Here is a 25,718-nt window from a genome sequence, read left to right on the forward strand (position 1 = left end):
CAGCAGGAACCTTCCAAGTACATCAGCTTCAAACTGGTGAAATCATTTAAGTGCAACATACAGAAACAATAGAATAAAAACTCAACCATTAGCGTCAAATAAGAGAAACCAATTTACAGCAAGTGCTACTGACAGAAACAGTCGAAACAGGTGGGTTTTCATTCTGTGACTGCAGATGTGAAGACTTTCTGGCTTTACTACTTTTTACTCTTTAGTGCACTCATCAAACTCGTTTCCTGCAGCAGGTGGTGGCTGATTTCAGCGTGCTCCGACAGACAAAGCGACTTGCTGATGAAAAGAATTGAGCATTTAGCAGCTTAATAGGCAAATATTTGTAATCAGAAGTTGTCTGAATATTGGATTTTCAAGAATCAAATAACGTTTATAATCTGAGGACTTCATCATTTCAGGGAAGATAACACTTTAATTAGCATTCAACACCTGCAGCTTCTTATTTTGTGTTGACAGCATGAAAATGACGTAAATACAGTAATTCAAAATCAATTATTGAGACACAAATCAATTCATTTGATGCACAAAAGATTCATTGTTTGTATTGTGTCACAGGAATGAAGCTGTTCGGCAAACATGTTTTTTGGCTCTACGATCAAAACAAAAGCTCTTACAATGTAATCAAGGAGAAATGTACAAAAGAATCAACCTGCTGGAACCGTTTGACAATATGAGCCAAGCACTCAATATAGTGCTGGTGCTCTACGATAAAAATCATCTTCCATATGGAGTCATTCTCTCCTTGGACCAGAGGTCAGAGGTTTCTGGTTTTCATTAGAGCTACAACCCTGTTTTATTATCTTTGTGACTGCGTCACGTGCTTCTCAATGCAAGTTGCAACATAATCTACTCATATGAATAATTAACGTGACTCAAATGAATAAGAAGTCACACCAAAGTGAGCACACATGTCATTTATTTGCGCTGTAGATCTATTAGCAAACTTGTATTTATTATATTTATTTAGGCATCACATACTTACCACCTGCTACTCTTTATGTCACAGAATCAGAAAGTTTGAAGGAAGGAAAATACGTTTTAACAAACTCCCGGATCCTTTTGTGTTCTCATTATTCTTTCATCACATTTACATTTGTATCGCCAGCGCGAATGAATCGTTCAATCAAAGTGAAGGCAAAGCATTTAGGACTTGGCCTCGACATTCCCATCACTTACTGCTTCATTTGTTTGGCATGTCTTTTTATCTGGAAGGTTAATCACAGCGAAGAGGAGAAGTTCTGCGTTAAAGTGTGACTAAACCTCAAAGCTAATTCTCTCTTCCACTGAGCTTACTCATTTTCTAATTGCATCCTTATTCTTGGTGTTGTGCTGACAAATTATACGAATATCCTCCAAGCATTTATCTTGAACATTAATTGAGCTTTTTTTAATCACTAATAATGCTCTTTACCATAAGATGGGATAGAATATCACAGGATTGCTTTGAGAGAACATCTACATATTGTTTTTGGTCCCCAGGGCGCCGGGACTGATGACGACGCGCTGATTGAGATCCTGGCCTCCAGGACGGGCGAACAGATTCTAGATATCGTCAAAGCGTACAAGAAAGGTGAGTCACTCAGGTGTGAAAGAGAGACAGCGGAAGATAAACATGGCTCTTTGTGAGAAGCTGAAATGAGAGAGATGTTGAATGAATATTTCATTATCGTGTAGAGTCTTAAGAGCAACTTAACATCAGTTGAAACTCGCTGCAGGGATGTAAAAGTGCACCGTGACATCACTGTTGTGTGCGAGTACATGTGCAGAAAATAAGATCTGTTGCAAACAACATCTTTCATGAACTGTAGTCTCATCTTTCCAGTTGTTTATCAACCGCCTCCTTTTAAAGACTCGTAAAATCTTTCACATAAAGATAACAACAGGTTGTTGGTTTCAGAAGAGACGCTGGCGCCGGTCTACTGAGTGGAAATCCTTTATGTTTTATGTCTCATCCATCTCTCCTAAGCTTCTCCGCTCGTGTAGTTTCTAGCTCTTTACACTGCGTCACCTGACTTTAGCCTTTGCTCCTTACATGATTACTACTGCCGTTAGAGGTCGGTCTTTCTAATATTCTCTCTTTGGGTGATAAATCGTGTAAATAGATGATAAAACCTACGAGTTGGTGTAGCAGGCCCCTTCTGACCCTCATCTATGAGGCTCATAACCACTGATAGAGACCATTAAATAGGCTGATGACATTCGAACCAGGTGATTTTATGTCACAGACTATATTTCAGTCATCTAACCAAAAACCTATTTACAAAAACAATTGAATCGAGACAAAGGAACCGGAAGTGGGAAAATGCTGACTAGTCTCTTAACAAAGAAAACAGGGGCCAAGGGCAAAGAGGCCGGTTCATTTGATCTGGACAAAAGAGAAGGCCACTCTGTCCATTAGCCTACTAATCCAATCTGTGCTGTCGGAGATCCTCCTGCAGACCGGAGGACGGCCCACTAAGGTCGATTGCAGCCATTACTGACTGTGTGAATGAGAAGTGTAAGCAATCTTCTGCCCATCTTCTCCTCTTCCCTCCAGAGTTCAACGGAGAGCTGGAGAAAGATATATGCGGTGACACCTCAGGGCACTATCAGAAGCTACTGGTGATCCTCCTGCAGGTAGAGCGGGCGGCTGCTGGGAAGAGTTATGTTTCCTCTCCTGATAATGAGAGCCTCCGGTGATGCCATTACATTACACAGTCATGAGAGGTTTAGGTGGGGGGGGGGGGGGTGACACAATAACACAGTTGGTTTCTCAAATGGGTTTTGGTTTACACACAGAAATGTAATCTTCTTGGTTCTGGGAAATTTAGCAGAGTTATCTTCAGGAAGTACCTGTTGAGAGACAACGTCCACAATGACCTGTTCTTCTGTCCGTTTGTCCGTCTGTCTGTCTGTCTTTCTACCTGTCTGTCTGTCTTTCTACCTGTCTGTGTGTCTGTCTTTCTACCTGTCTGTCTGTCTGTCTTTCTACCTGTCTGTCTGTCTTTCTACCTGTCTGTCTGTCTGTCTTTCTACCTGTCTGTCTGTCTTTCTACCTGTGTGTCTGTCTTTCTACCTGTCTGTGTGTCTGTCTTTCTACCTGTCTGTGTGTCTTTCTACCTGTCTGTCTGTCTTTCTACCTGTCTGTCTGTCTTTCTACCTGTGTGTCTGTCTTTCTACCTGTCTGTCTGTCTGTCTTTCTACCTGTCTGTCTGTCTTTCTACCTGTCTGTGTGTCTGTCTTTCTACCTGTCTGTGTGTCTTTCTACCTGTCTGTCTGTCTTTCTACCTGTCTGTGTGTCTGTCTTTCTACCTGTCTGTCTGTCTTTCTACCTGTCTGTCTGTCTGTCTTTCTACCTGTCTGTCTGTCTGTCTTTCTACCTGTCTGTCTGTCTTTCTACCTGTCTGTCTGTCTGTCTTTCTACCTGTCTGTCTGTCTTTCTACCTGTGTGTCTGTCTTTCTACCTGTCTGTGTGTCTGTCTTTCTACCTGTCTGTGTGTCTTTCTACCTGTCTGTCTGTCTTTCTACCTGTGTGTCTGTCTTTCTACCTGTCTGTCTGTCTGTCTTTCTACCTGTCTGCCTGTCTTTCTACCTGTCTGTCTGTCTTTCTACCTGTCTGTGTGTCTGTCTTTCTACCTGTCTGTGTGTCTTTCTACCTGTCTGTCTTTCTACCTGTGTGTCTGTCTTTCTACCTGTCTGTGTGTCTGTCTTTCTACCTGTCTGTGTGTCTGTCTTTCTACCTGTGTGTCTGTCTTTCTACCTGTGTGTCTGTCTTTCTACCTGTGTGTCTGTCTTTCTACCTGTCTGTGTGTCTGTCTTTCTACCTGTCTGTCTGTCTTTCTACCTGTCTGTGTGTCTGTCTTTCTACCTGTGTGTCTGTCTTTCTACCTGTCTGTTTTGGTTGGTCCTCTGTCCGGCTGTGAAGGGGAGCAGGGAGGAGGGTGTAGACGAGGAGAAGATCGAGAATGACGCTAAGGTAAGAAGCAAGAACACGAGGAGAACATTTCTTGTGTTGATGGAGAATTGATAGCAATTTCAACAAATAACCCGAAAGGTGCACAGTAACTAAGTACATTTAGGTACTTTACTTGAGTATTTGCATTTTCTTTTCCTACTTTTAACTTGTAAACACAATGTAATGTCTATAATAACACCACATGCATTTAGATTCCTTATCACCGTCACCGGGTACGATCTGCTGGGTCTTAATTGACAGCACGAAGGCGTGGAAAACTAAATGCAGGCTGCCAACTCTTTTACAATGAATGTAGCTAGCATTAGCTCCAAAGTCGCTAAAAGTCTTTGCAATAATACCACTTGGAAACGCGCGGGAGTTAAAAAGTTGTCCACTTTAACTTGATGACTTTACAGATTCAGATTAGTTATGAAGAATATACAGTAATCAACAAATACAATGATATAATAGAAGTATTATTATAGGTTAGTAGGTAGAATAAACTCCTTTACCAGCTGCAACATTAAAGTTATAAATACATTATGATTATAATCCAATAGTATAATACACATTATTATACAATGGGCCGTTCTGCATAAGGAGTTCTTTTGATGCTTATACTTTTGTACTTTTAGCGAAGTAAAATACGAAGACTACTTCTCCCACAAACAGCTGGAGCCTCTGCTGGTTGCCTAGCAACTGCTGATCTGACATACAGAGGCTTTTAAAACTAAACATCCCGTGTGAGTTACCTGTGAGCTGCAGAGCAGATTTAAATCCACCGTCTTCTTTGAAATGTCAACATGTTCAGGATGTGATCGTATTTGTGAGGCTGCTCGTAAAGCTAAAGGGCAGGAAAGGTCAGAGGAGTAGTCGATAGGATAAATTAATTAAAGCATATTAACGTCCGGGTATGAAACCTCTCGTTTCTTACAGAGCTTTATGGACCATTACTTGTGATTTAATTGAGTTGTGAATTGGAATTTATTAAAGATAAACATTAAGCGATCCTACATGTATCTGAATGCACAACACAATGTGAAGACACCAGTCCTGCTTGACTCGTAACATCACTTCTACCAAAGCGTTAAATAGCTCTGTCATCAACAGTGGAGGGGGAAGTACTCCTTTACGTAAGTAAAAATAGAAATACTATAGTTTACCAAGTAAGTCTTGAATTCAAAATGCTTCTTAAGTAAAAGTGCAGAAGTATAATTAGCTAAACCTAAAGTATCAAAAGTAAAAGTATTCATTATGACTCCTTTCACAGTGTTATATTACAGTGGAATATTTTATAATTCTGTTTTTATCACCAACAAAGACATTTAAGAGCATTTTAATGTTTTACTTTGTATTCTACTGGGTAGATAAGTAGTATAGTACATATCATATTATATGTTTTATGTTAAAAGTAACATTACAACAGTAATTGTAAGTATGTATATAATTGTAAGTATGTAGTAATTGTAAGTATATTATATGGATTTAATGCAGTCTGTGTGTACACATTGTGAAAAAGCAGAAATACACTGTGTATAATTGATTTAAAACTAATTACACATCAATTGTATGAATGCATTGTTATTTCTTCTTTTGCTGAGATGAAAACATCCAGAGAGCTGCAGGTGTCAGGACCTGAAATCCACATTTTCTCTCTCATAGCAAAGACGAATTGAGAAAAACAAAACTTTTCCTTGTTGTTTTAGCACAATACAAGGTCCTCCATCAGCGCTGTCGTACCTGCTCTGCCTGTGTGTTCCAATAAGTCACGTCGTGTACACAAGGTGCTGTGTGTGTGTGAATATAAGTGTGTGTGTGTGACCTTACAGGTCCTGTATGATGCGGGTGAGGGCAAGTTTGGCACAGATGAGGAAAAATTCATCACCATTCTTGGCAACAGGAGCGCAGAACATCTCCGAAAAGGTGACTTTGTTTGTGCCAGCATGTTTTTCAATAGATGTTTCACACAATTCAGCACTTAAGTTCGACACACAAGGTGAGAGCATTACAAAGCAGCAGCTGCAGAGTTTATAAGGTGTGATAAACAACAACCACAAGCTCTGTGGCATCCTGAGGGCAGACATGTCTGGCTGCTACAGAGAGAGGTCAGAAAAGAGAGACTGGAGAGGCTGGTTACTCAGACAGAGGCACGAGGCACTGAAAAATGAAAGTGGAGAGACTCAAGACGCAGGAAACAGGTCAGTCAGGTTAGACGAAGCTAAATCAAAAGTCAATGTGATCACCGACAAGAGTCAGCAAAGCACGACCATCAGAGGAGCTCTTCTTGTCTAAATGAGAAAATAGGACAGTTGCTAGTGACTTCAACAAAGACCTGTGACACCTCCTGTTATGTTTGTGCAGCTGGAAACATGATTATTTTAAAACCAAAGTTCCTTTACATGGAAAAAACTAAAGAAAAGAATCAGTTTAATAAATAGATTAAGCCATTTGCGTCAAGTGGTGAAGTGATAATGTGATGCTTGTGCGTTTGGGTGATAATGTTGCACCTAATAAAGTGGATTGGGTACAATAAACAAATTACGATGCAATAAAACGCAATGTTCTGTTCACGTACCATAACGAGTTGCCCTGGAGTCAAAATGGTCAAACCTGTTTAATGCAGATTAAGTTTGTTCTACATTAACTGTGTTCTCTGCAGTGTTTGACGCCTACGAGGAGCTCTGTGGCTCTGATATAGAGGACAGCATTGAAGGAGAGACCACTGGGAATTTGGAGAACTTACTGGTAGCTGTCGGTAAGACCTGTGATTTATCAAGATGACACTTTATTGATCACAAACAGGCAGCAAAGACGGGGCTTTTGTGTCCTGACATGTTTGATTGACAGAAGAAGAAGAAGATACCACTGTAGAAATTAATGCCAATATATTAATTGTCTCCACAGTGAAATGTGCCAGGAGCGTGCCAGAGTTTTTTGCTGAAGGCCTGTATAGATCTATGAGGGTAGGTATCAGTGTCCCACAGAACCGCACTGGAGCTCTTCATATCGCAACATATTTGTTTTTCCTGTAATGCTTAAGAACATTTTTGTGTTTTTTGTTTTTCCGACTGGATATTATTATTTTATTCAATTAATTTCTATATAATATTATATATATTATATATATAATACTCTTAAAACGTGCTTGATCTACGTAATTCATGACAATCAACATCAAGTCTGCATGAATGTGAGTAGTAATGCAGTTTAAAGGAATAGTTCAACATTTTAGGGAACACTTTTATTCCCTTGCTTAGATGAGAAGATTCATGTTTGTACTATAAATATAAAGCTATACAGAACAGCAGCTTAGTTAGCTTAGCTTAGCACAAAGACTGGTAACAGGGGGAACAGCTTGCTCCTCTGTCCAAAGGTAATACAATCTACCTATTAACGTTATCAAGTTTCTCATTGACTCTGGGAAAGAAAGCAAATTAGAATATTTGTCCTCGTGTCTCTGCAGCACCTGAAAGAAATAAAAAGATAAATGTTGTACAATATGGTGGACTATAAAGCTGGATGGAGATGTAATTTCATAGATTGTTGACTTTGATGCCCAATCTTTTTCTATGTCTAGCGTGCCGGAACTGATGACTACACCCTGATGAGGATGATGGTGTCGAGGAGTGAGGAGGACATGTTGGACATCAGAGCCAGCTTCAAAAAGAAGTACGGAGCGTCTCTTTACACCACGATCCAGGTACTGAAGTTATGATCAACCTTCTCAGTGTTTCTGTTTTTCCTGACGTGTACTAAATAGTGTAATTTCTTCTAAACATGCTCATCTATCCCTCTGCATGCTTTAAAACACCAGCTGGGTGTACTATGGCTGTGCTGCTAATTCACCATTCATGCCAGTGCAGTGATGGAGGGAAGATTAGTAATTTACTTTAAATGCCTTGTTCAGCGTGATGAGACTGAGCTGAAGGGAACTGATCTATTCTCCCAGGGCCAGATGTTCCTGCAGAAAAGATTTATTGCCATCCTCCTGAAGAATGGACGAATACTGATTAGAATTATGAGTCCATTATTATTTTAATATTACTTCAACTGTGACTTCCCTTTTTCATAGTAGTATTTTTCCCAGTGACGCCATTTGATCAATTTGTTATTCGCTTTTTACTTCTTCTCATGTTTCTCACAGCTGATATTTCTCACCTGTCAATCACGGGTGTAACTAATAACTATGGCTGCTCATTTATATTTCACTTCCATGGCGCTGTGCATGATGGTTTTTTTTTGTCATGGCTTACTAGCTCTCTGAAATGAGCCAGAGCCATAATTAATGTTGTTAGTTTCACCTGTGCTTTTCCTGCTGTGATGACGGCGTATTCATCTTATAAAGGAGGTATTATAATTACAAGTTACAATTACATAAACCCACTAAACCGCTCTTTTTCTATTCATATGCTTTATGTCATATCATTCGGACCAATATTACCAACTGCACAGTATGAAAAACTGTCACGTAAGTCACAGTTTTACAGACAATATGGAGAATTTCAGCTACGATATCTCCTATTTAAAGAAGTGTCAACAAACCAGTTGCAAAATGGATGCAAAGTGATCATTGCTGGTAGTTACATCTCAATAAAATCCAATATTAACACTAATACAATCGATTCACCTAATTTAAAAGAACATATATATATATTTTTATCTTCCATGTTTTACATGCAACATGTCAACTCAATTTATTTTATTTATTCCTTTAAACTTGTTAGTTAGCAAAAATGCTAATTTACACTTGTAGTCGCTAAACAGGTAACAGCAACATTTCAAGTGACAAATATACACAACCACAACCCAAGCTGGCTAGTTAGCTGGCTAGTAGGCTGGCTAGTTAGCTGGCTAGTTAGCTGGCTAGTAGGCTGGCTAGTTAGCTGGCTAGTTAGCTGGCTAGTAGGCTGGCTAGCTGGCTAGTTAGCTGGCTAGTTAGCTGGCTAGCAGGCTGGCTAGCAGGCTGGCTAGTTAGCTGGCTAATTAGTTGGCTAGTTAGCTGGCTAGTTAGCTGGCTAGCAGGCTGGCTAGTTAGCTGGCTAGTTAGCTGGCTAGCAGGCTGGCTAGTTAGCTGGCTAGTTAGCTGGCTAGCTAGCTGGCTAGCTTCATATTCTTCTTATGCACTGTGTTTATTTACTGCAGCAAAGCGTTTTTACTTCTAGCTATATTATCCAGTTATATAGATCTAGCTAGAATTAGCTAGTTGGCTACATGTTGGTAGCATTGGCTGAGGCTGCTAATAAAGACTGGGGACATGTGATCGGCTGAAGGGCGAGGGTGTGGAGATTCGTGACATTACATTACCTTCATTTTGCAGACACTAGAGATTCAGTGTCTCGCTCAAGGACACTTCAACATGTGGGGAGGAGGAGCCGCCGATCCAAACGCCTGAGCTGTAACCGCTCACATGCAGGGAAAGGGACATTGTGACATACAAGTGTCATTGGAGAAAATACCAAGAGAGCATTTTGAAATAATGAAAAAGAAACTGCCTAAAAACTCAAATTAAGTGGAAAGAAATTCCAATATATCGATTCAGAGTTGATTAGTGAGTAAAGAGAAACCTTATATAAAATGTATAAAATAATTCTGTGTTTGTTTTGCAGGAGGACACAGCCGGGGATTACCAGAAGGCTTTACTGTACCTCTGTGGTGGGAACGATTAATGCTGTATCATGATGTGTTTAGCAGCACTGAATGATGAGCTGCCTCATCCCCAGATATGAGATGAGGGTATTGATCTGGAGTTGTTGATTCTTTCTGATTTTATCTTGCTATTGATTGAATTAGTGTGAATATCCCATTTGTCATTTTTGACTCATGACAATGAGTCACTATGTCCAGCAGTTGCATTGACCTACAATATGTTTAGTTTTAGTTTTAACAGCTCAATAATGAATACAGGTTTGGATTTCAATGTAGACAATAAAGCTATGTTTGAAATATTGAAATACTTTCTTTATTTTTAAACACACACTATACTGTTTCTAGTCAAATGTACACACAATGTTAGACGTTGATGTTAGTGCTCACAGCATGTGCTAAATGCAACTTTCAAAATACAATACTGCTGCTGAATTATTAAACACTACATTTCCACAGCTCTCCCGCTTTCATTACAAATGAGCTGCTGATCCGGACTTGAATTACAATGCTGCTGTCAGTGGTTAATAAATAATAGGACACTTTTAGACATTTGTTGACTCATATGAAGACATCCACTGCCTCTGTGTCTTTCTGCATGAAGAGGCTTGATTGGTTGGGTCCTTAGATCAATAGATGACGTCACTTTGTTGGAGTTTTACCACCGGGTGGCAGCAAAGTCTGACATGAGCTCACTGTGTCTGTACACTGTTCACAGGGACGTAATACATCTCAATGTAGTGCACTTTTACTTTGAAAATCACATGTTGTCTTCGTGTGGTCTCCCTCAATATCAAGTTGTGCTATTACAAGAACGTACTTCACAAAGTATTCAAAAACTACATTCAAATTGCTTCCGAGTTCACATTTTCTAACACTATTAACAGATATTATTTACTTACCGATTTTAGATTAACTATTTGTTTTTCTGCCACTCTTTGACTGAATGTGCTGATTCTTCTGTCTTGTGGATCATCTTATATACACATGTCCCTGTGATTCAGTTGTGGGTTTGAGAAGTGTTTACCTACCACACTCTCACGGTTATAAATGGATATCTGAGCTTGGTTTCATACATTTATCCCACCAGTCACTTAAACGCAGGCCTATGTGTCAGAAAATAAACCTGCGTGAGTATTTATAAGCGTCTCTCTGATTTACAAGTCTCTCCTTATGTTCATTAAATATCCGTCTGCCAGACGTTGTGTTACGCATTCAAAAACCACCTGAAGGTTCAAGTTGGGAAATGTTTTTCATGTATTGGCATGCTTTCCCTTTGAGGCTCATGCTCTCTTTGCAGACATGTATTCACTCCAAGTTTACTGCAGAATGACTCCCGAATTAACCGTTACTCTGTAGTTACAGTCAATCTACTTTTTTATTTATCTTTTTATTATGAGGCTCAAGATGAGAATGATGTTTTGCAATTAAATGTATTTATTGATTACAGAATGTGAAGACTAAGTTTAACTAATCCAGACAAACAGAAGCGGAATAAAAATGCAAAATAGGCAAAACCAATATACTAAAATGTCTTAAACACAACATTCAAACAGTGAAAAGGAGAGTTAGGAGAAGTTAGTAGTAAATAGTCTTAAAAGATTACACATTCAAGCAGGTCTAGTTTTAATGGACTTTCAAAAGAATTGAAAAACATTGATCCAAAAAACAACCCATATAAATATTGATGAAGTTTTGATTTATGCATGTGGCCTTTACGCCATCCCATAATGAAGCTGCTGGCTGTTGATAGGCGTCCTCTCATTTAAAAGAGCTAAACCTGCTGAGTCGAGGCATTCCAGTTTTAATGCTCCCTGATTGGACACATTTCAGTTTGCTTTAATGAGGAAGTTAATCAGTGCCAAGTACAGTTTATGAAGTGTTTATTGGGACCTACTGAGATTGCAATCTCCTTATATTAACCTAAAAATTACAACAACAAACACTACATGATGTCATTCGTAGGTTCATTTGTTTTTAGCAGGTGCAAAAGCTAAGATCTCAGTGCTATAATACAAAACTACTAATATATGTGTACAGTGTGGGTGGTTGATAGCATTGTTAATCAATAAGCATGACTTAGTGTTTATGTGACCAGCAGTGACTGTCATAAATCACTTTGTGCTGGACGCTCGTTTCCGCTGCAGGACGATGCTGTAAATCAAGACTCCAAGCGTCACGTTCATTCTCACATAAAATAAAAAGATGAAGTATCATTTTCTGGTTATATAAGGGGATTTCTTTCTTTCTTTTAGCCAATAAATACACATAACAAGTCAAGACAGTATAATAAGATGATAATACAACCTCACAAGAAAACAAGAATACAAAAGCAAAACAGCAACAAGACAAAACAAGAAGTCGTATAATAAAAGACTGAATTAATAGGATCCTTTCAACATTTCAAATAACTAGGATGACAGGCTGATACACCCACGAACCAAAACACACACATGACATGCAGAGTGTATTTACATCGTCTCACTCTTTACTAGAGCTCATCTTCTCCCATGTTTCATGAAGCTGCCTCCTTGCAATGGTCTGTGGCAATTATTTTTCCGCAATGTATTTTTTAGCAACCTTAAATTCAGATTACTTTAAATATAAATATTTTATTATCTGCGGTCCATTTTCATCCACCCCCTGTAAAATGTCCAACGGTATACATTTAAAATAAATATTGAGTGTCCCAGTTTTGGATATTGGTGCCACAAACTCTCCTCTGATGACAGAATCTACATCATGATTATTGTTAAGCTTCTTTACCAAAAGATTTCAACTGCTTCTCTGTTTTCATGTGACTTTGTCAGTTAAAGGCCAGTTTATGTTGAGTCCTGATGGATGCAGATTTCTTGGTTGCTTGTCCATAAAGGCCACCAGCACCACACGCTTATCAGTCTCATTTCACGCTAACAATGTAATATTTGTGGTGTTTCAATAATTCCCTTCAGTTTTTAATCTTGGCTCCAACCAGATTAAAGCTATTTATAAAGCCCATTCACTGACATACAAAGGCATTCATACGCCCGGGTGTACACACACATACACACAAATCTCCTTAGAGTCAGTAGTGCCGGGGTGTGTTGACCAAGGCCCACTTTTCTCAGCCAATCAGGAGCCACAGGCGGTCAGGCCACCAACATCACCAGTCCGCTCAGGAAGGATGCTTTGGCTCTGCCAGAAAATAGGATATAAAGAGATTTATAGCGGCCATAAAGTGCGAAACTTGAAAGAATAGCCAACAGCAATGCAGAGCAACGCTGCTTAGAGGAAATATTTTAACTCTTTGGAAGCTTGCAGTTATCAAGCTGAGTGACAGTCAGTGATCCAGTCCTGAATATCTACTACCCATAAAGCTACATAACTAATAATAATAATTAAAGTACCAACCATAATTGTATGCTAACACTTGCACTTTTACTTAAGTAAGACTTAGTATGTTTACACTGTAGTATTGCCACTTTTACTTAAGTGAAATATCTGAAAACTTCTTCCCCCAGTGGCATTTACGTCATATTTTAAAAGTGTATTTTTCAGGTCTTGCATATGTCCAAACTCCAAAGTAGTGTGTTTCCTTTTAAAATTGACACTGTGCATGGGTGATCCCTATTATCCACTCACTGAGGCATACATTATGTGCACAGCAAATAACAACTGGGGGTCATTCAGGTGCTCTCTGAAATGGCATTAATATCTGATCCTTTTAAAATGTGTGACACTGATTTCAACATCTTTGAACACTGCAGTCAGTCCAGTTATTTAATCAAATTATTGCAAAGTTGTTGAATACACAGGTGTTTTTCTGGCTGTTGTTTTGCCGTTTTCCCCGAGCATGCTCTTTGCATCACATTTCAGTTGCAGCTGGTGTTTAAAAATCTTGCTTGAAAAGAAAACCCCTCCCTGAATATACTTATATTCGCTGCATTCCTCCAGTTATTGTGTGACTGCCCTCTAATTTACTTTTTGTTGCAGCCACATTGCTGCTTCATTTCACCATTAGGGTTTTCATACATGGCCCAGAATGCAACCTGCTGAGAGTCTATGAATATAATGGATTTCAGCAGTGGGTAGTGTATTATGTTACAGCAGGAGATGGAGCTGAAATCATCAAGACAAATTAGTCATTCCCCCTTTTTAAAATCACAGCATGTCCTGAGGCTGATCAGTTCTGGTCTGCTGGAGCTGCTGTGGGCGGAGAAAGTATGTCTGCCTCTGACATAAACATGTCTGTCTGTGATCGTTGAACATTTGTACTGACACTTCATCTGATATCACATCAAATTATCAACAGTATTGCTGAATCACGTATTTACTGAGGAAACCTCTCGGGTAACAAACAAGTCTGATGTTAAAAATAAAGTAAATATTGTACTTTTTATGCAACAATATTTATTTGATAACTTTAGTTACTTTCCATATTCAGATTAATAATACAACATATAATCAACAAATCAATTATGATATTGATATACAAAATGTGTACTTTTACTTGTCGTGCTTCAATTATACAATTATAGGATAATACTATATCCTATATGAACACTTAATACATTTACTACATTTAGCTGACGACATATTACAACATTAAGTATTATTGTTACAACCAACTCAAATGTTCTGTAATTTGAAATGCAGTGGAAAGGTTCCCATTATGCCAAACATAATGTGTCTTCAGTTTAATCTGAGAAATATCTTTTGTTGTTAGTATCATCTGATCTAAGACCCTGCTGCTCATGACTTTCATTTTGCAAGTTGAGCATGTTTGGATTCAGAGGCTTGTCAGTGCCAAAGTATGCAGGCCAAGGCTTTCTAACAAATCAAACTCCCTCTGGTTAAATTACTGTGTCAATACCCAACATGCTCAAACTCCTAATCTCCTGGCAAATACCTTCAGCAGGATCGTGCACACATGTTTGAAGAAGAGGACAAGACGCTAAGGTTTGGTTGTATAAGTAGGTTTTTTGAATGAAGTATGAACGAGTGTCATTGTAAGCAAATGCCTTTTTATATGAAAATACATGAAGTGTGTCTACAAGAGGGGCCAATAAAGTATCTTCTTAAAAAGCAAGTTATTACCACAGTAAATTGCGGCTGCTAACAAAAGTTTAGCAACAATGATTAATAGTTTGGTCTACAAACTGTGAGAATATAGTGAATAATGTCTATCCCAGTTTCTCAAAGGCCGAGCTGATTTCTTTAAATGTCTTATTTTCTCAGTCCAAACCCCAAAGATATTCAGTTTAATATGATATAAAGCAGAAAAGCGATAAATCTACATATTTGAGAGGCTGAAAAAAGCATTTTCTGCCACTTTTACTTGAAAGATTCATCGATTGACGAACGGATTAGTCTACAAATCGTTGCAGCTGTAAAGGATAAGACAGGGTTCTCTGGTTGAAGTAGGTTTTTTGAATGAAGAGTGAATGGGTATGGTGGAAAACAAATGCTTTTTTATGTGCTTATAAACAAAAATAGAGAGGGACTGTGCTTGCATAGTGCATGTAGCTACACAAGAGGGAATTATCAAAGTTATTATAAATATACATTTGTTAATAATAGTAGATTTCTCCCATATTAACACATCATGGAGCATACATTAAAGAATAGATAAAAAAGTGTTTATTGAGTGGTAGAATCAACAATGTGGAGAAATACTTCTATCTATAATGAATCTAAGACACAACAAGTATTAACCTGAGATTCTTCACTCAGCAATCATCATCCTGCACCATAGTAAAAAAGAATGTGCAAAAACTCGACCAGGAGTCGGTACATTGCTCCTCAGCCAGCTTCTTGTGACCAGGTTTGCAGGATTTGAGAGCTCTGGTTGCAGGCCGTGGGGCAGGATGCGGGGCAGGATGCGGGTCAGTCTTGCTCCGAGTGTTATGGAGTCTGAAATGAGCATCTCTGGCAGCTCTTCTGCACACACCCGCCCTCACCAACGCACTACTGTCCTGGCACAAAGTCTTTTGCTTCTTCAACGCCCTGGTGATTTGCTTCCAGTAAAGTTTGACATTTGACGCATACTGGGGACAGACGGTTGGTGTGGCGACATATTCACAGCTGAAGGTCCTGCCCCCCTGCTTACAGGTGACACCGAGGATGAAGGTGTCCTCACCTGTGGCTGCCCAGGTGCACTCGGACTTGTCTTTGGTTACCATTTTGCCCTTAATAGGCTGTGCAGAGACATATTTGGTTTGGCGGCTCACCTTCTCCCCTGGCTTGACCTTGTGTTGTCCTCTGTCCACCCCTCTTCCCCGCCGTCCATTGCTCTTCTGGCAGCTGCTCAACATCAGGTGATGGGAAATACAAGCCAGGACCAGCAGGATGGCGACATTGGTAAGGAGAGCCATGAAACCAGCACAAAACACCCTGCAAGAGGATAAATAGGATCAAGATATCTGACCTCAAATCCCTTTCATTTCCCTTCTTAAAAAGAACCATTATAATCTCCTATTAGACCTGTTTTAGATGGAAAGAACTAGTTTTCCAAAGCAATTTCTTTTAGAATAGCATCTTTTAAATCAATTTAAAGTGCTTCACTTTAAGACATAAAAATGCGTTAAGGCAAAACATAAAAGAAATACGAGGTAATATAAAAAGTCACATATAAATTGGATTTTAAATTAATGAAATAAAATGGAAAATAAACATAAGCTATGAAGGAATGTATCAGAATAAAAAAGAGGAATAAAAAGTTACAGTGCAATAAGATTTATTAATAAATAGCCCCAAAGCAATTTAATAAAAGGCCGATCTTGTATTTTAAAGATTAAACAATAGGAGTAACGTGTGACATGAATGTAGTAATAGTACAGACCGTCAAATGACAATACTACAATGCAACTACTCCAAATGCAAGAGCACATTCTTTTCAATTAGTCAATTACGATATAGAGCCTTTTAAATCACTGTAGAAATGTTATAAGAACATTAAGCTAATATATTATAATAAAGGTAGCAGCCACAACACACACACGCAAACACACTAAGACCTAATACTATACTAATACCAAAGTCTTAAGTATCCAGGGATCATTGCAGAGTGAGCCCAGATGAAACAGCGATGACTTAACTTACCTGAAGTTTTCAGAGTAAACTTTGCTTTGCAGTCTCTACACCTGACACTTGAGAGCTGAGGGTTGCCTTTACTCCTCGTATCTGCAGCTACAGTACGCTGCTGCAGAATCAGCCCTCCCCTCCACACACACACACACACACACACACACACACACACACACACACACACACACACACACACACACACACACACACACACACACACACACACACACAGTCTTTCAGACATATTTTGAGTCAGATTACTGCCTGTGAAATAGACTGTGTGTTTTGGTAGATTGTGCTGCCTGCTTTAAGAAGTTCCACCTGCTTTTTACGATAACTTAACTTTTAAAACGTTCATTTCAAACAAATGCAAATTACTTTAAATCTTTACGAACTGTAAATGCACCGTCTGTTAGTACAGTGTACCAAAGATAAAATGAAATATCTTGAAAGCCAGATGTCCCTGCAGGAGTCACTGGTTTGAACTCGGTGGTCAGTTTACCTGAATCAACAGCGTCACCTCATGATCAGAGGAAGTATCACTATTTCATGATGAGTATGATGGAAACCTTTTAAGACATAATGATATTATACAGCAGTTGATTTCAATATCGCTGCTCATTTGCTATCAAATCTCAATAAATACATCTGCAGGACAAGAATGAGCAATAAAAGCAATTTGATCAACACAGAATAATTGAGAATATGTTTTCTTTATTTGATCAAATCAGTTTCACATTCATCATATAGTTCTGTCAAATACACCAGTACAGGAATCACTACCTTTTGTATTTCCCAACAATGTTATATTAAGTGATACACAATTAAACATACATTAATACAAATAAGTGACACCAGTAAAAATGTCTGTCTTTCTTGTCCGACGCCCGTATATTGTTGTAAAGGTTTGTGCAGCTGCAGAAACATTCTAGTAGTACTTTGTATTTCATACTTATGTTTCATAGTCCACTTTATTTGTTGTTACACAATTAATATAGGTAGTTTCCAAGCCATGTCATTCGGAAGATGATGCATGCAAGGTTCCCAGAGAAATCCTGCAGTAACATCTCTTCACCTGAAGAGAGCGCTACGGTTCTTCTACAATGTACGACCACGCTGCTGGTCTGGAATTTCCCTCCAAGGGCCGCTATAATCAGACGTCAGAATTTATCTTCATTAGAATTGTAAATCTGTGAATGTAACAGAGGGGCGAAATGAATATAAAGTTGTAAATTATTTGCATCAGAAATATTTAGAGAAAGGAACAAAATAAAGTTTACATTTTACAAGTTAGAGCTGGAGGCAAACTTTAAATTTAAATACACGTGATTCTAATTTCCAACACAGTACTCAGAGTTGTCATAAAACAACGTAATAAAAGTTGTGTGGTGATGAAGAGGCCTAGGATAGTGCTGCTTACCTTCCTCAGTTTTTCCGAAACAAGCCGATGAAGTAGGAGCAGATGCCTTGAAGTGACCTCCAGCAGTACTGCTGAGCCATCCTCTTAGCCTTGCTCTGCACAGGAGGCGTCGCTGTTTGCGGACTGGCTCTCGGTGTGGTCTGTACTCGTTGTGGGACTCGAATGGGTTGCCTTGCAGGATCAGGTCTTACGGGCCCAGGACGAGGTTGAGGTTGTGCTGCTGGTCTTGCCCTAGATGTAGCCTCTGGTGATGTCCGGGAGAAGGAAGCCGATGAGAAGTTCATTTGAGATTCATCAGTTGCCTTCCTGCACATGTGAGGTTTGATCTGCCTTGGCGCCAGGCAGGCGTTGTTGAGCTTTCTGAGGCCCCACATCATCTGGACGAAGTAGTGACGAGGGTTTTTGTTGTAGGTGCTGCAGGTGTAAGGCCTGCCAATGTATTCACACCAGTAGGAACGCTTGCTGCTCTGGCACGACAGCCTCAGCCTGGTGTATTCCCCTTGACCGGTGATGATCATGGTGCACGTGTCCTTGCCCTTGGTGTTGAATTTGATGGGATTATCCCAGATGCTTTGTGTGTTGTCCGTCTGAGCCTCGGCCGACCAAAGGCAGCAGGCGAGCAGTAGCAGCAGAGCACCGACCTGAGTCCACATGGTGTTCAAGAGATGCTGATTGTAAGAGGAGGAGAGTGGCACTGTGCGAGCTGAGGTTCCCTCCTGCTATTTATTGGCTTAGCAAACAAGGAAGGAATTCATGTTACAAAAAAACCAGTCCAAACTAAACTTATACAGGAGGAGGAGGAGAGCAGAGACTACATCAGATATCTGGAGCAAGGGCCACAATACGTTTACAGTGATGCTCATGATTATCAAGGTCTTCTGGTCTATAATAAAAGTACAAACTGTCCCACATTATGAATAACAACATTATGTCAATTGACATGTTTCTGTTGCCAGAGGGTTTATATAATCATGCACACGTCATAGTTTTCGATAATTCTCCGGTGTCTGCTGAGTACATCTCAATTAGAAATAAATGCAGTATGTCTGGGAGCGCACTGATGTAAACGAGCCTCCCGAAGCCCTCAAGTTCTTGCTTGTTTTAAAAGGCAGTTGGAGCTCACAACCAAGCGTAGCCTATCATTTCCCTCCCAAATATACTCACCATCAGACTGCACAACCACAAAGAAACGTGAGTAGAAGTCCCACAAGGCTAAGTTCAGTGTGGAGCGTTGTAAAAGTAATTTGGTCAATTAAGAAGGAACAAGAAATGCCTGTACAAGTCCGGGACATGGTTATGGGGTGGGGTAGATTCATTCAAGAAATAGTAAAGGTACACTACTTTATTTACTGTTGGATAGTTTACCCTATATAGTTTACCAGTATCATATTTTATAAATGTATCATTTACAAGGTTACAAGGACAATATTTCCTTCTGAAATGTACAAGTACAAGTATAAAGTAGCATAAAATACAAATACCTCAAAATTGTGTTAAAGTACATTCCTTCTTTCCAATACGAATATGACATTTTTAAGCTCCCATCTTTTTCTAAACACAAAATCAGCATTGTATCTCATGAAACGCTTCACTTCTCTACTCCCTGAGTGTTAGTGTTCCCCTGAGATTACAGCATATTCACCGGTACTCTGTCCGATGCAAGAATCTCATGTAAAGTCTGCTGTCCGCTGGTGTGCATGATATTCAGTTCAGTACAGCAAAAGGGACAAAACACTTATTAGCCAGGAAATAACAATAAAAAAATGTAATTAAATCAAAATAAAGGACATATATAATATATATATGTGTGTATGTGGAGCTCCATTAAAAAGCAGATAAATAAAATTAAAACTATAATATAGTGTAATATGTAGCATTTTCTTTGCTGGCTCGCAACATGGATTTTCCTCATGACAGTATTATGCATTTTAATTTGTGGATACTTCTCTCCAGTGCCCCTTAAAGTACATACTATTGAAGCATTGGAGCTCTTGCTGTTGTGGTGTAGTGTATGGCTCTACCCGTCAAGCTAAAGATGGATTGTGCATACAGTAATGTACAACGGAAATAACCGTTTGTGTTTGATGTACAAGTAAACACACACATTTTCTCGGAACCACTGCTTCTGTTTTTGAACGTTTGTTCTCATCTGTCTTTTACACAAGCCCACTAAGAAGTAGGAATGAGTCGGCTGGTGGTTTTGCTGGTGGTGTTTATTCACATACTGTTTGGTGCCTGAGAAAACCTCAGAACGAAGCCTATGGAAGAAGATAATCATCTCCTATTGAAAATAGCTGACCAGTAACGCAAAAAGTGGGCTCTGGGTAGCAATGGCAGCACCACAGAAGAATGTGCAGGCTTGTGTTAAAGTTTAAAAATACACTATGAGCAATGTGTCTCATGTTTACAGTGCTGAAATGTAACTAAGTGCATTTAATCAAATATTGTACTTTAGTATAATCTTCCGATACTCAAATATTTCTATTTCCTGCTACTTTATACTTATACTCATGGAGGCAAATATTGTACTTTTTACATCACCAATTTTGTTGTAAAAATACAAAATATATAATTAACAAATACATTATGATATAATGATATCAATAACTTTATTGACTCCTCAGGGGAAGTTCACAAGCTACCCAGCTAACCCAAATGTATAAATAGATTTAAATTAGCACCACATTTACTGCAATATTAAAGTGTAAAACATATTTTATTGAATCATAATTCAATTAAATATTTGTGAACACATTATTCTGAATGGGACCATTTTGCAAAATTAGTACTTTTACTTTAGGTACTTAATGTAGCCTATACTTTTACGTAACATTTTACATGCATGACTTATACTTGTAACGGAATATTAGTACTTCTACCACCACAGCATTTTAAATTAAATTAGTTTTGAGATGAACAGACATGAACAACTATCATACAATTACTCTCAGTAGCTTTTCACTTTTATTTATTTATACAGTTAAATATACAGTTGTCCATTCTTGCTATTCTTCATGTGTGCTATGATGTTTGTTTTGTTTTTGCTTTACCCTAAATAACAAAATTCTTCAATTTGTCTTTTATTTCGGATTAAATTTAAATATTTGCCCAAATTAAATTTAATAGCATGTTATGCAAAAATTCATGCCTATTGAAGACACTGTTGTTATAATGACAGAACCTATTCGGCGTTCTTAGAATCTTAGGCCCTAAAATGTTTTTAAAAAACCTGGAAAAAGTGACAACAATAGATTGAGTTTCAAAGTTTATTCACAATTTATACACTCTCTTTCACCACCACATAAAAAGTTCCTCTTCAGTGGCTCCATCAGTGCCCAACTTTGGAGCATCGCAGTTCAAACCAGTAACTGATGTATCTGCCCTGAAGGGTTGGATACACGATATCTAGTTTAAGCACTTAAAGTAAAATCGGACCGTTTTTCTCTCAAGATGGGTCACATCCAGTCTGTAGCGGACAAGAATGATAGTCCTGTCAAAGTGAGCACACTGATACTTCAAAAATGTCCATCTTAAAAAAGAAACAAGTAAACAACTATCAGCTAACTAAAGCCATTTTTAATTTACATCAGAATAAGACTGCGTATGTCTATTACTACGCATACAGTAGTGTATGCGTAGTAGCTAGTAGCTAGTGTAGCTAGCTAACAAGAAAGTTAGCTAGCTGTAGCTACTAGCTACTATGCATACAGTAGTGTATGCGTAGTAGCTAGTAGCTAGTGTAGCTAGCTAACAAGAAAGTTAGCTAGCTGTAGCTACTAGCTACTACGCATACAGTAGTGTATGCGTAGTAGCTAGTAGCTAGCTAACAAGAAAGTTAGCTAGCTGTAGCTACTAGCTAACTAACCTAATAAGTATTTTTGTGTGGTCACTTTTATCCAAAATTATGAAACTTATTTCTTTTGATTCATGACATTAATTAGTTTGTTTTAGATTAAATATTTTCTGTAGTTTTTATGCTAATCTTTTAAAGGTTTTGTTCTTTCCTAAAATCATTAAAATACAGTACAAATATTTAAATGTACTCATTTATTCAATGTTTTTCAGTTTTTCTTTACTTTATTAAACGTAAAATCATATCTTTAGTACTTTAAACTCTTACGTTTGGTACTGTAAGGCTGTTACTGTACGCTTGTTTATTCTGCTGTGGTAATGTTACCTTATACAAGTAGCTAGACATGAACAATTCAAACTCTCAACGTTAAGATGGACATTATTTTGTCTACAGTGTGCATCAACATCACCAACTGTGTAAACCATAAAGCGTTCTGCTGGTTTTCTACTAATTGAATTGTCCCATGAATGGATTGTCTAAATGTAACCTGTAAACATTGAGGCGAGGTGGGTGGGACGACTGGATTGGCTAGCCCAGTGCATTTAGCGATACGACTTCAGCATATTTCTCAGCCAACATCAGCAAGTTATACAAAATAAAAAAAATAGCTCTTGAATACATTCACTCGTTCCATATAGTTTTGTAAATGTATCCATAGCTACTGCAGGGTTTTAAAAAGCAGAAACAAAATAAGCACGTAATTGATCACTAAAGACCTGAGACCTACAGTAAGAAAAAACAATTTGGCTTGAGAAAGTATTTCTCCACTTTAAACGTATCATCACTATGAAAGCAAGAAAGATCTCAGTACAAATCTCATGTTAGTGAGCTCAACATGATAGCTTGTTAATCAATTAATCAGCTAGGGAACAATCTATAAGCCTGACACTTAGTCATAGTGTGTGATATATTAAGAAGTTATGCTCTGACTTCATGTGAATTAAAAGGGAAAATCCACCTCAAATGCTTACACTGTCGGTTAAATTATATTTAGTGATGCATTTGTCCGGCAGTGGCTCAGGCAGTAGGGGCTTGGATGGTGAGCCGTAGGGTTGCTGGTTCAAGTCACTGACCAGACCTAAAAAATGGAGTGTGACTGCTACTTGGAGAGGTCCCAGTTCACCTCCTGCCCTGCAGTGGTGCCCTTGAGCAAGGCACCAGACATCCCCCTTCCCCCCTCGCTCCCATTGTCCTATGAGCTGCCCACTGCTCCTAGTACTAGACTCCTGGTACAAGGATGGGTTAAAAGCAGAGAACAAATTTCACTGTGTGCTCTGCATGTGTGACCATTAAAAAGATGGTTTCATCAACTCTTAATCTTAATTTATTTTTTGTCAATTTGTTGTTTGGTGATAAATGCTCAAACCAGTGGTACCAAACCTCAGGGTGAGGCTCCCTAAATGGTTCCAAGATAAAACAGAGGGGTCCCGAGATGATTAACAAGACAGGAAAAAAAAAAAGATCTTATACTTGATATCTTTTAAGCATTTAGGAGTTAAAAACTATTAAAATGAATGAATCTGTGCAGGGGAAATCCCTCTTTGGTTAAACGTCTTACTACTCATTGACATACAACTTGTGAGGAAGGGCTGTAACTATGAATTGCTGAACTGTAAAGTCTAACCAGACAAACAAAATGGGAACTACTGGCTTAAAATGTAGTCAGGATTTGGTGCAAAGAGTTTGTTCAGTCTTCATTATTTAGAAATATCTAAAAAGAAGCAGACATAATATTGACATCTAACCTGGCTGAATCGTAGACGACACGGGTATGCTAAAAAAGCTTAAGTAAAGAGTCGATTTTATAAGCGATGCCTCAAAATAACATGACAGATCGCTGATTTTGAACAGTGTAAAAGCATCTGTGGGTGGATTTCTTCCTATGAGAAGGAGCATATCTGTAAAAAAATAAAACTGCGTGAAACATACTTCTGAAAGGCAACCTGTCATTTGCAATTCGCACAAAAACCAGCAAAGGTGTCTGGATGTTTTGTAATATTGTAAACATTGTTTTAAAAGTCATGCTAAAATTCTTCATATTAATCACAAAAATCCACCTGGGACTGACCTGTCTGTGTTTTTACCACTTGTTCAAATCATCCAGTTCGCAGTCATTAAGAAACACATATGCTGCAGTTAAAAAGGAAGTGCTCAACAAAACAGGGTTTTTTTAACACATTGAATCTCATATTAATTTGCACCTTTCCTTGCACATGAAATAACAGACTGTTCTACTTTTAGTATTAGCGTCTGTTGAATGTGATATTCTAAGTGCAGGAGAAAAAGTGTCGTCTAGCAGCGTGCCATGACCTTTGTGTGACCTTTCAGCACAAACAAGTACATCAATATAACAGGCATCACAGTTATTGTCATGTCCTCTTGCTGAATGTGTTTTTCAGCTTGGTTTTGTGTCTGAACAAATGTAAACGCAGACACAGCAGTCCTTTGAAAAAAAATGCAGAACAAGCCTGGCTCAGATTGATGCTGAGGGAGAAGAGTTTGATATCCTGCAGGCAGAGTCTCTTGGAGGGGGAGCAGGTAACTGTAGGCTGTGATCTGCCAGATTGAGGAGGTTGAGTTGATCTCTAAAGATTAAAAAAAACAGAACACCTAAAGGGCTTTGTGTGTTCTTCTGTTGTAAAGAAACCAGCTTTTATCGAGCTTCTTCTGGTCCGAGGCCTCGTGAAACAAACGGCTTGAGAATAGATGGAACAAAAGAAATGAGTAAACTCAAAATACACCAAATATATCTGAACATTGCTCCAGTTTTGTACCAGTTAAGGAAGTACAACTTTTCTTAGCTCTCTTTGTGTCAATACTCTCTTACATAATATAATACTGTCGGCTAAATACACAGAAACATCACATAAGCTCCTGAACCATTGTATTCACTACTATCGATGCAGGAAACTCATTCTGCTGTTGTATCGTTTGCAACAGATTCAACTAAATGGCTTCAATTTAAAATGTCGGACTTACTTACTGTGGTGTACTTTAGTTCCAGTTTCTGGTGGCACTGGGAAGACAAACATTGAATAAAAATGATTTAAATGTATTTCGTGAAAGGTTCAACACATACTGCATTGCCTTTTACTTTTTATAGGCCCAGGAGATTAATGCAGCTCTGGACGGTTTTTGAAATAACAGACACAAGAGTGCAGTCAGATGAGAATTTAATGAAGCTCCATGGAGGGTTCAATGACTGTGTGGTGCTTTTTGATACTGAAGAAATATAAATATTGTTATAGTAGTCTTATACAACCTGCTGTCCTCTGGGAATAATGCATCTCCCTCCACATATTAAAATCTATATTCCAAACATGTTTGGGAGAAACCTTGACAGTATGTGAACTACAACCACAAAGTATATTTAAAAACACCCTCACTGTTTTGTAAAAGATGCTGTTTTTAGAAGCAAATATTGTTATTCTCAATAAGCATGAAACAAGGCAAAACAGGAGCACGTTCAGCGCCTCTCCTCCACAGCACACTGACTAAGCAGTCACAAGTAGTCAGACATAAATACCGTTTAGACATTTAAGGTTCATTACTGATTCTAAAATGAGCGATTCTCACCATGGGGGTTTTCCTGCAAGGTCACTATGGGCAGAAAAGCACTAAAAAAAGCTGTAAAGAATTGTTAAAGAGTTTTGGTTAGAGGAAGAAATACAAAGAAATAAGATTTAAAACAGAGGAGATAGATGGCGTGGTGACGACAGCTGTGCAAAAGAAAGATTCAAGATTGGAAAGAAGGAATTAAATGAAATAGTGTTAGAGAAACAGAGGTCTGA

The 25,718-nt window shown here is 38.6% G+C and overlaps 4 protein-coding genes across 29 annotated transcripts in view; 1 reads left to right on the forward strand and 3 right to left on the reverse strand.

Annotated features, from left to right (window-relative positions):
• The window catches only part of anxa5a (annexin A5a), a 24,602-nt gene extending 14,489 nt beyond the window's left edge, over window positions 1-10,113 (forward strand). For both annotated transcript variants that reach the window (XM_029441740.1, XM_029441739.1), the window contains exons 7-14: window positions 1,492-1,582; window positions 2,549-2,628; window positions 3,917-3,967; window positions 5,776-5,869; window positions 6,606-6,701; window positions 6,851-6,909; window positions 7,524-7,646; window positions 9,553-10,113. In XM_029441740.1, the coding sequence (XP_029297600.1) occupies window positions 1,492-1,582; window positions 2,549-2,628; window positions 3,917-3,967; window positions 5,776-5,869; window positions 6,606-6,701; window positions 6,851-6,909; window positions 7,524-7,646; window positions 9,553-9,612 (654 nt within the window). In that variant the 3' untranslated portion in view covers window positions 9,613-10,113. The remainder of the gene's footprint in view (window positions 1-1,491; window positions 1,583-2,548; window positions 2,629-3,916; window positions 3,968-5,775; window positions 5,870-6,605; window positions 6,702-6,850; window positions 6,910-7,523; window positions 7,647-9,552) is intronic.
• Window positions 10,114-15,185: 5,072 nt separating this feature from the next.
• fgfbp1a (fibroblast growth factor binding protein 1a) lies at window positions 15,186-16,807 on the reverse strand. Its single transcript, XM_029441697.1, has 2 exons — window positions 16,670-16,807; window positions 15,186-15,961 (listed from the first exon to the last, which is right to left on the reverse strand). The coding sequence occupies exon 2, from the start codon at window positions 15,940-15,942 to the stop codon at window positions 15,298-15,300; it is 645 nt and encodes a 214-aa protein (XP_029297557.1). The 5' UTR covers window positions 15,943-15,961; window positions 16,670-16,807; the 3' UTR covers window positions 15,186-15,297.
• Window positions 16,808-17,351: 544 nt separating this feature from the next.
• Window positions 17,352-18,785, reverse strand: fgfbp2a (fibroblast growth factor binding protein 2a). Of its 2 annotated transcripts, none has more exons than XM_029441794.1 (2): window positions 18,075-18,785; window positions 17,352-17,801 (listed from the first exon to the last, which is right to left on the reverse strand). In XM_029441794.1, exon 1 carries the CDS (start codon window positions 18,725-18,727, stop codon window positions 18,080-18,082), a length of 648 nt encoding a protein of 215 aa, XP_029297654.1. In that variant the 5' UTR covers window positions 18,728-18,785; the 3' UTR covers window positions 17,352-17,801; window positions 18,075-18,079. The 2 variants fall into 2 exon arrangements, with proteins under 2 accessions (XP_029297654.1, XP_029297653.1); XM_029441793.1 differs by having other exon boundaries at window positions 17,352-17,844.
• A 4,320-nt stretch (window positions 18,786-23,105) lies between these two features.
• Window positions 23,106-25,718, reverse strand: part of prom1a (prominin 1a) — a 68,746-nt gene continuing 66,133 nt past the window's right edge. For 13 of the 24 annotated variants that reach the window (XM_029441370.1, XM_029441371.1, XM_029441366.1 and 10 more), the window contains 3 exons: window positions 25,504-25,554; window positions 24,911-24,943; window positions 23,106-24,622 (listed from right to left, as the gene is read on the reverse strand). The gene's annotated coding sequence lies outside the window, so the exon portion shown is untranslated. Of the gene's footprint in view, window positions 24,623-24,906; window positions 25,555-25,718 lie in introns of all 24 variants that reach the window. The other 11 variants (XM_029441378.1, XM_029441357.1, XM_029441364.1 and 8 more) reach the window with 8 other exon arrangements.

This window comes from Cottoperca gobio, chromosome 10 (assembly GCF_900634415.1).
Source record: "Cottoperca gobio chromosome 10, fCotGob3.1, whole genome shotgun sequence".
NCBI lineage: Eukaryota > Metazoa > Chordata > Actinopteri > Perciformes > Bovichtidae > Cottoperca > Cottoperca gobio.

What these genes read in the sequence shown, in the direction of transcription:
- fgfbp1a (XM_029441697.1), bottom strand. Translation starts at nt 15,942, where the DNA reads ATGGCTCTCCTTACCAATGTCGCCATCCTGCTGGTCCTGGCTTGTATT.
- fgfbp2a (XM_029441794.1), bottom strand. Translation starts at nt 18,727, where the DNA reads ATGTGGACTCAGGTCGGTGCTCTGCTGCTACTGCTCGCCTGCTGCCTT.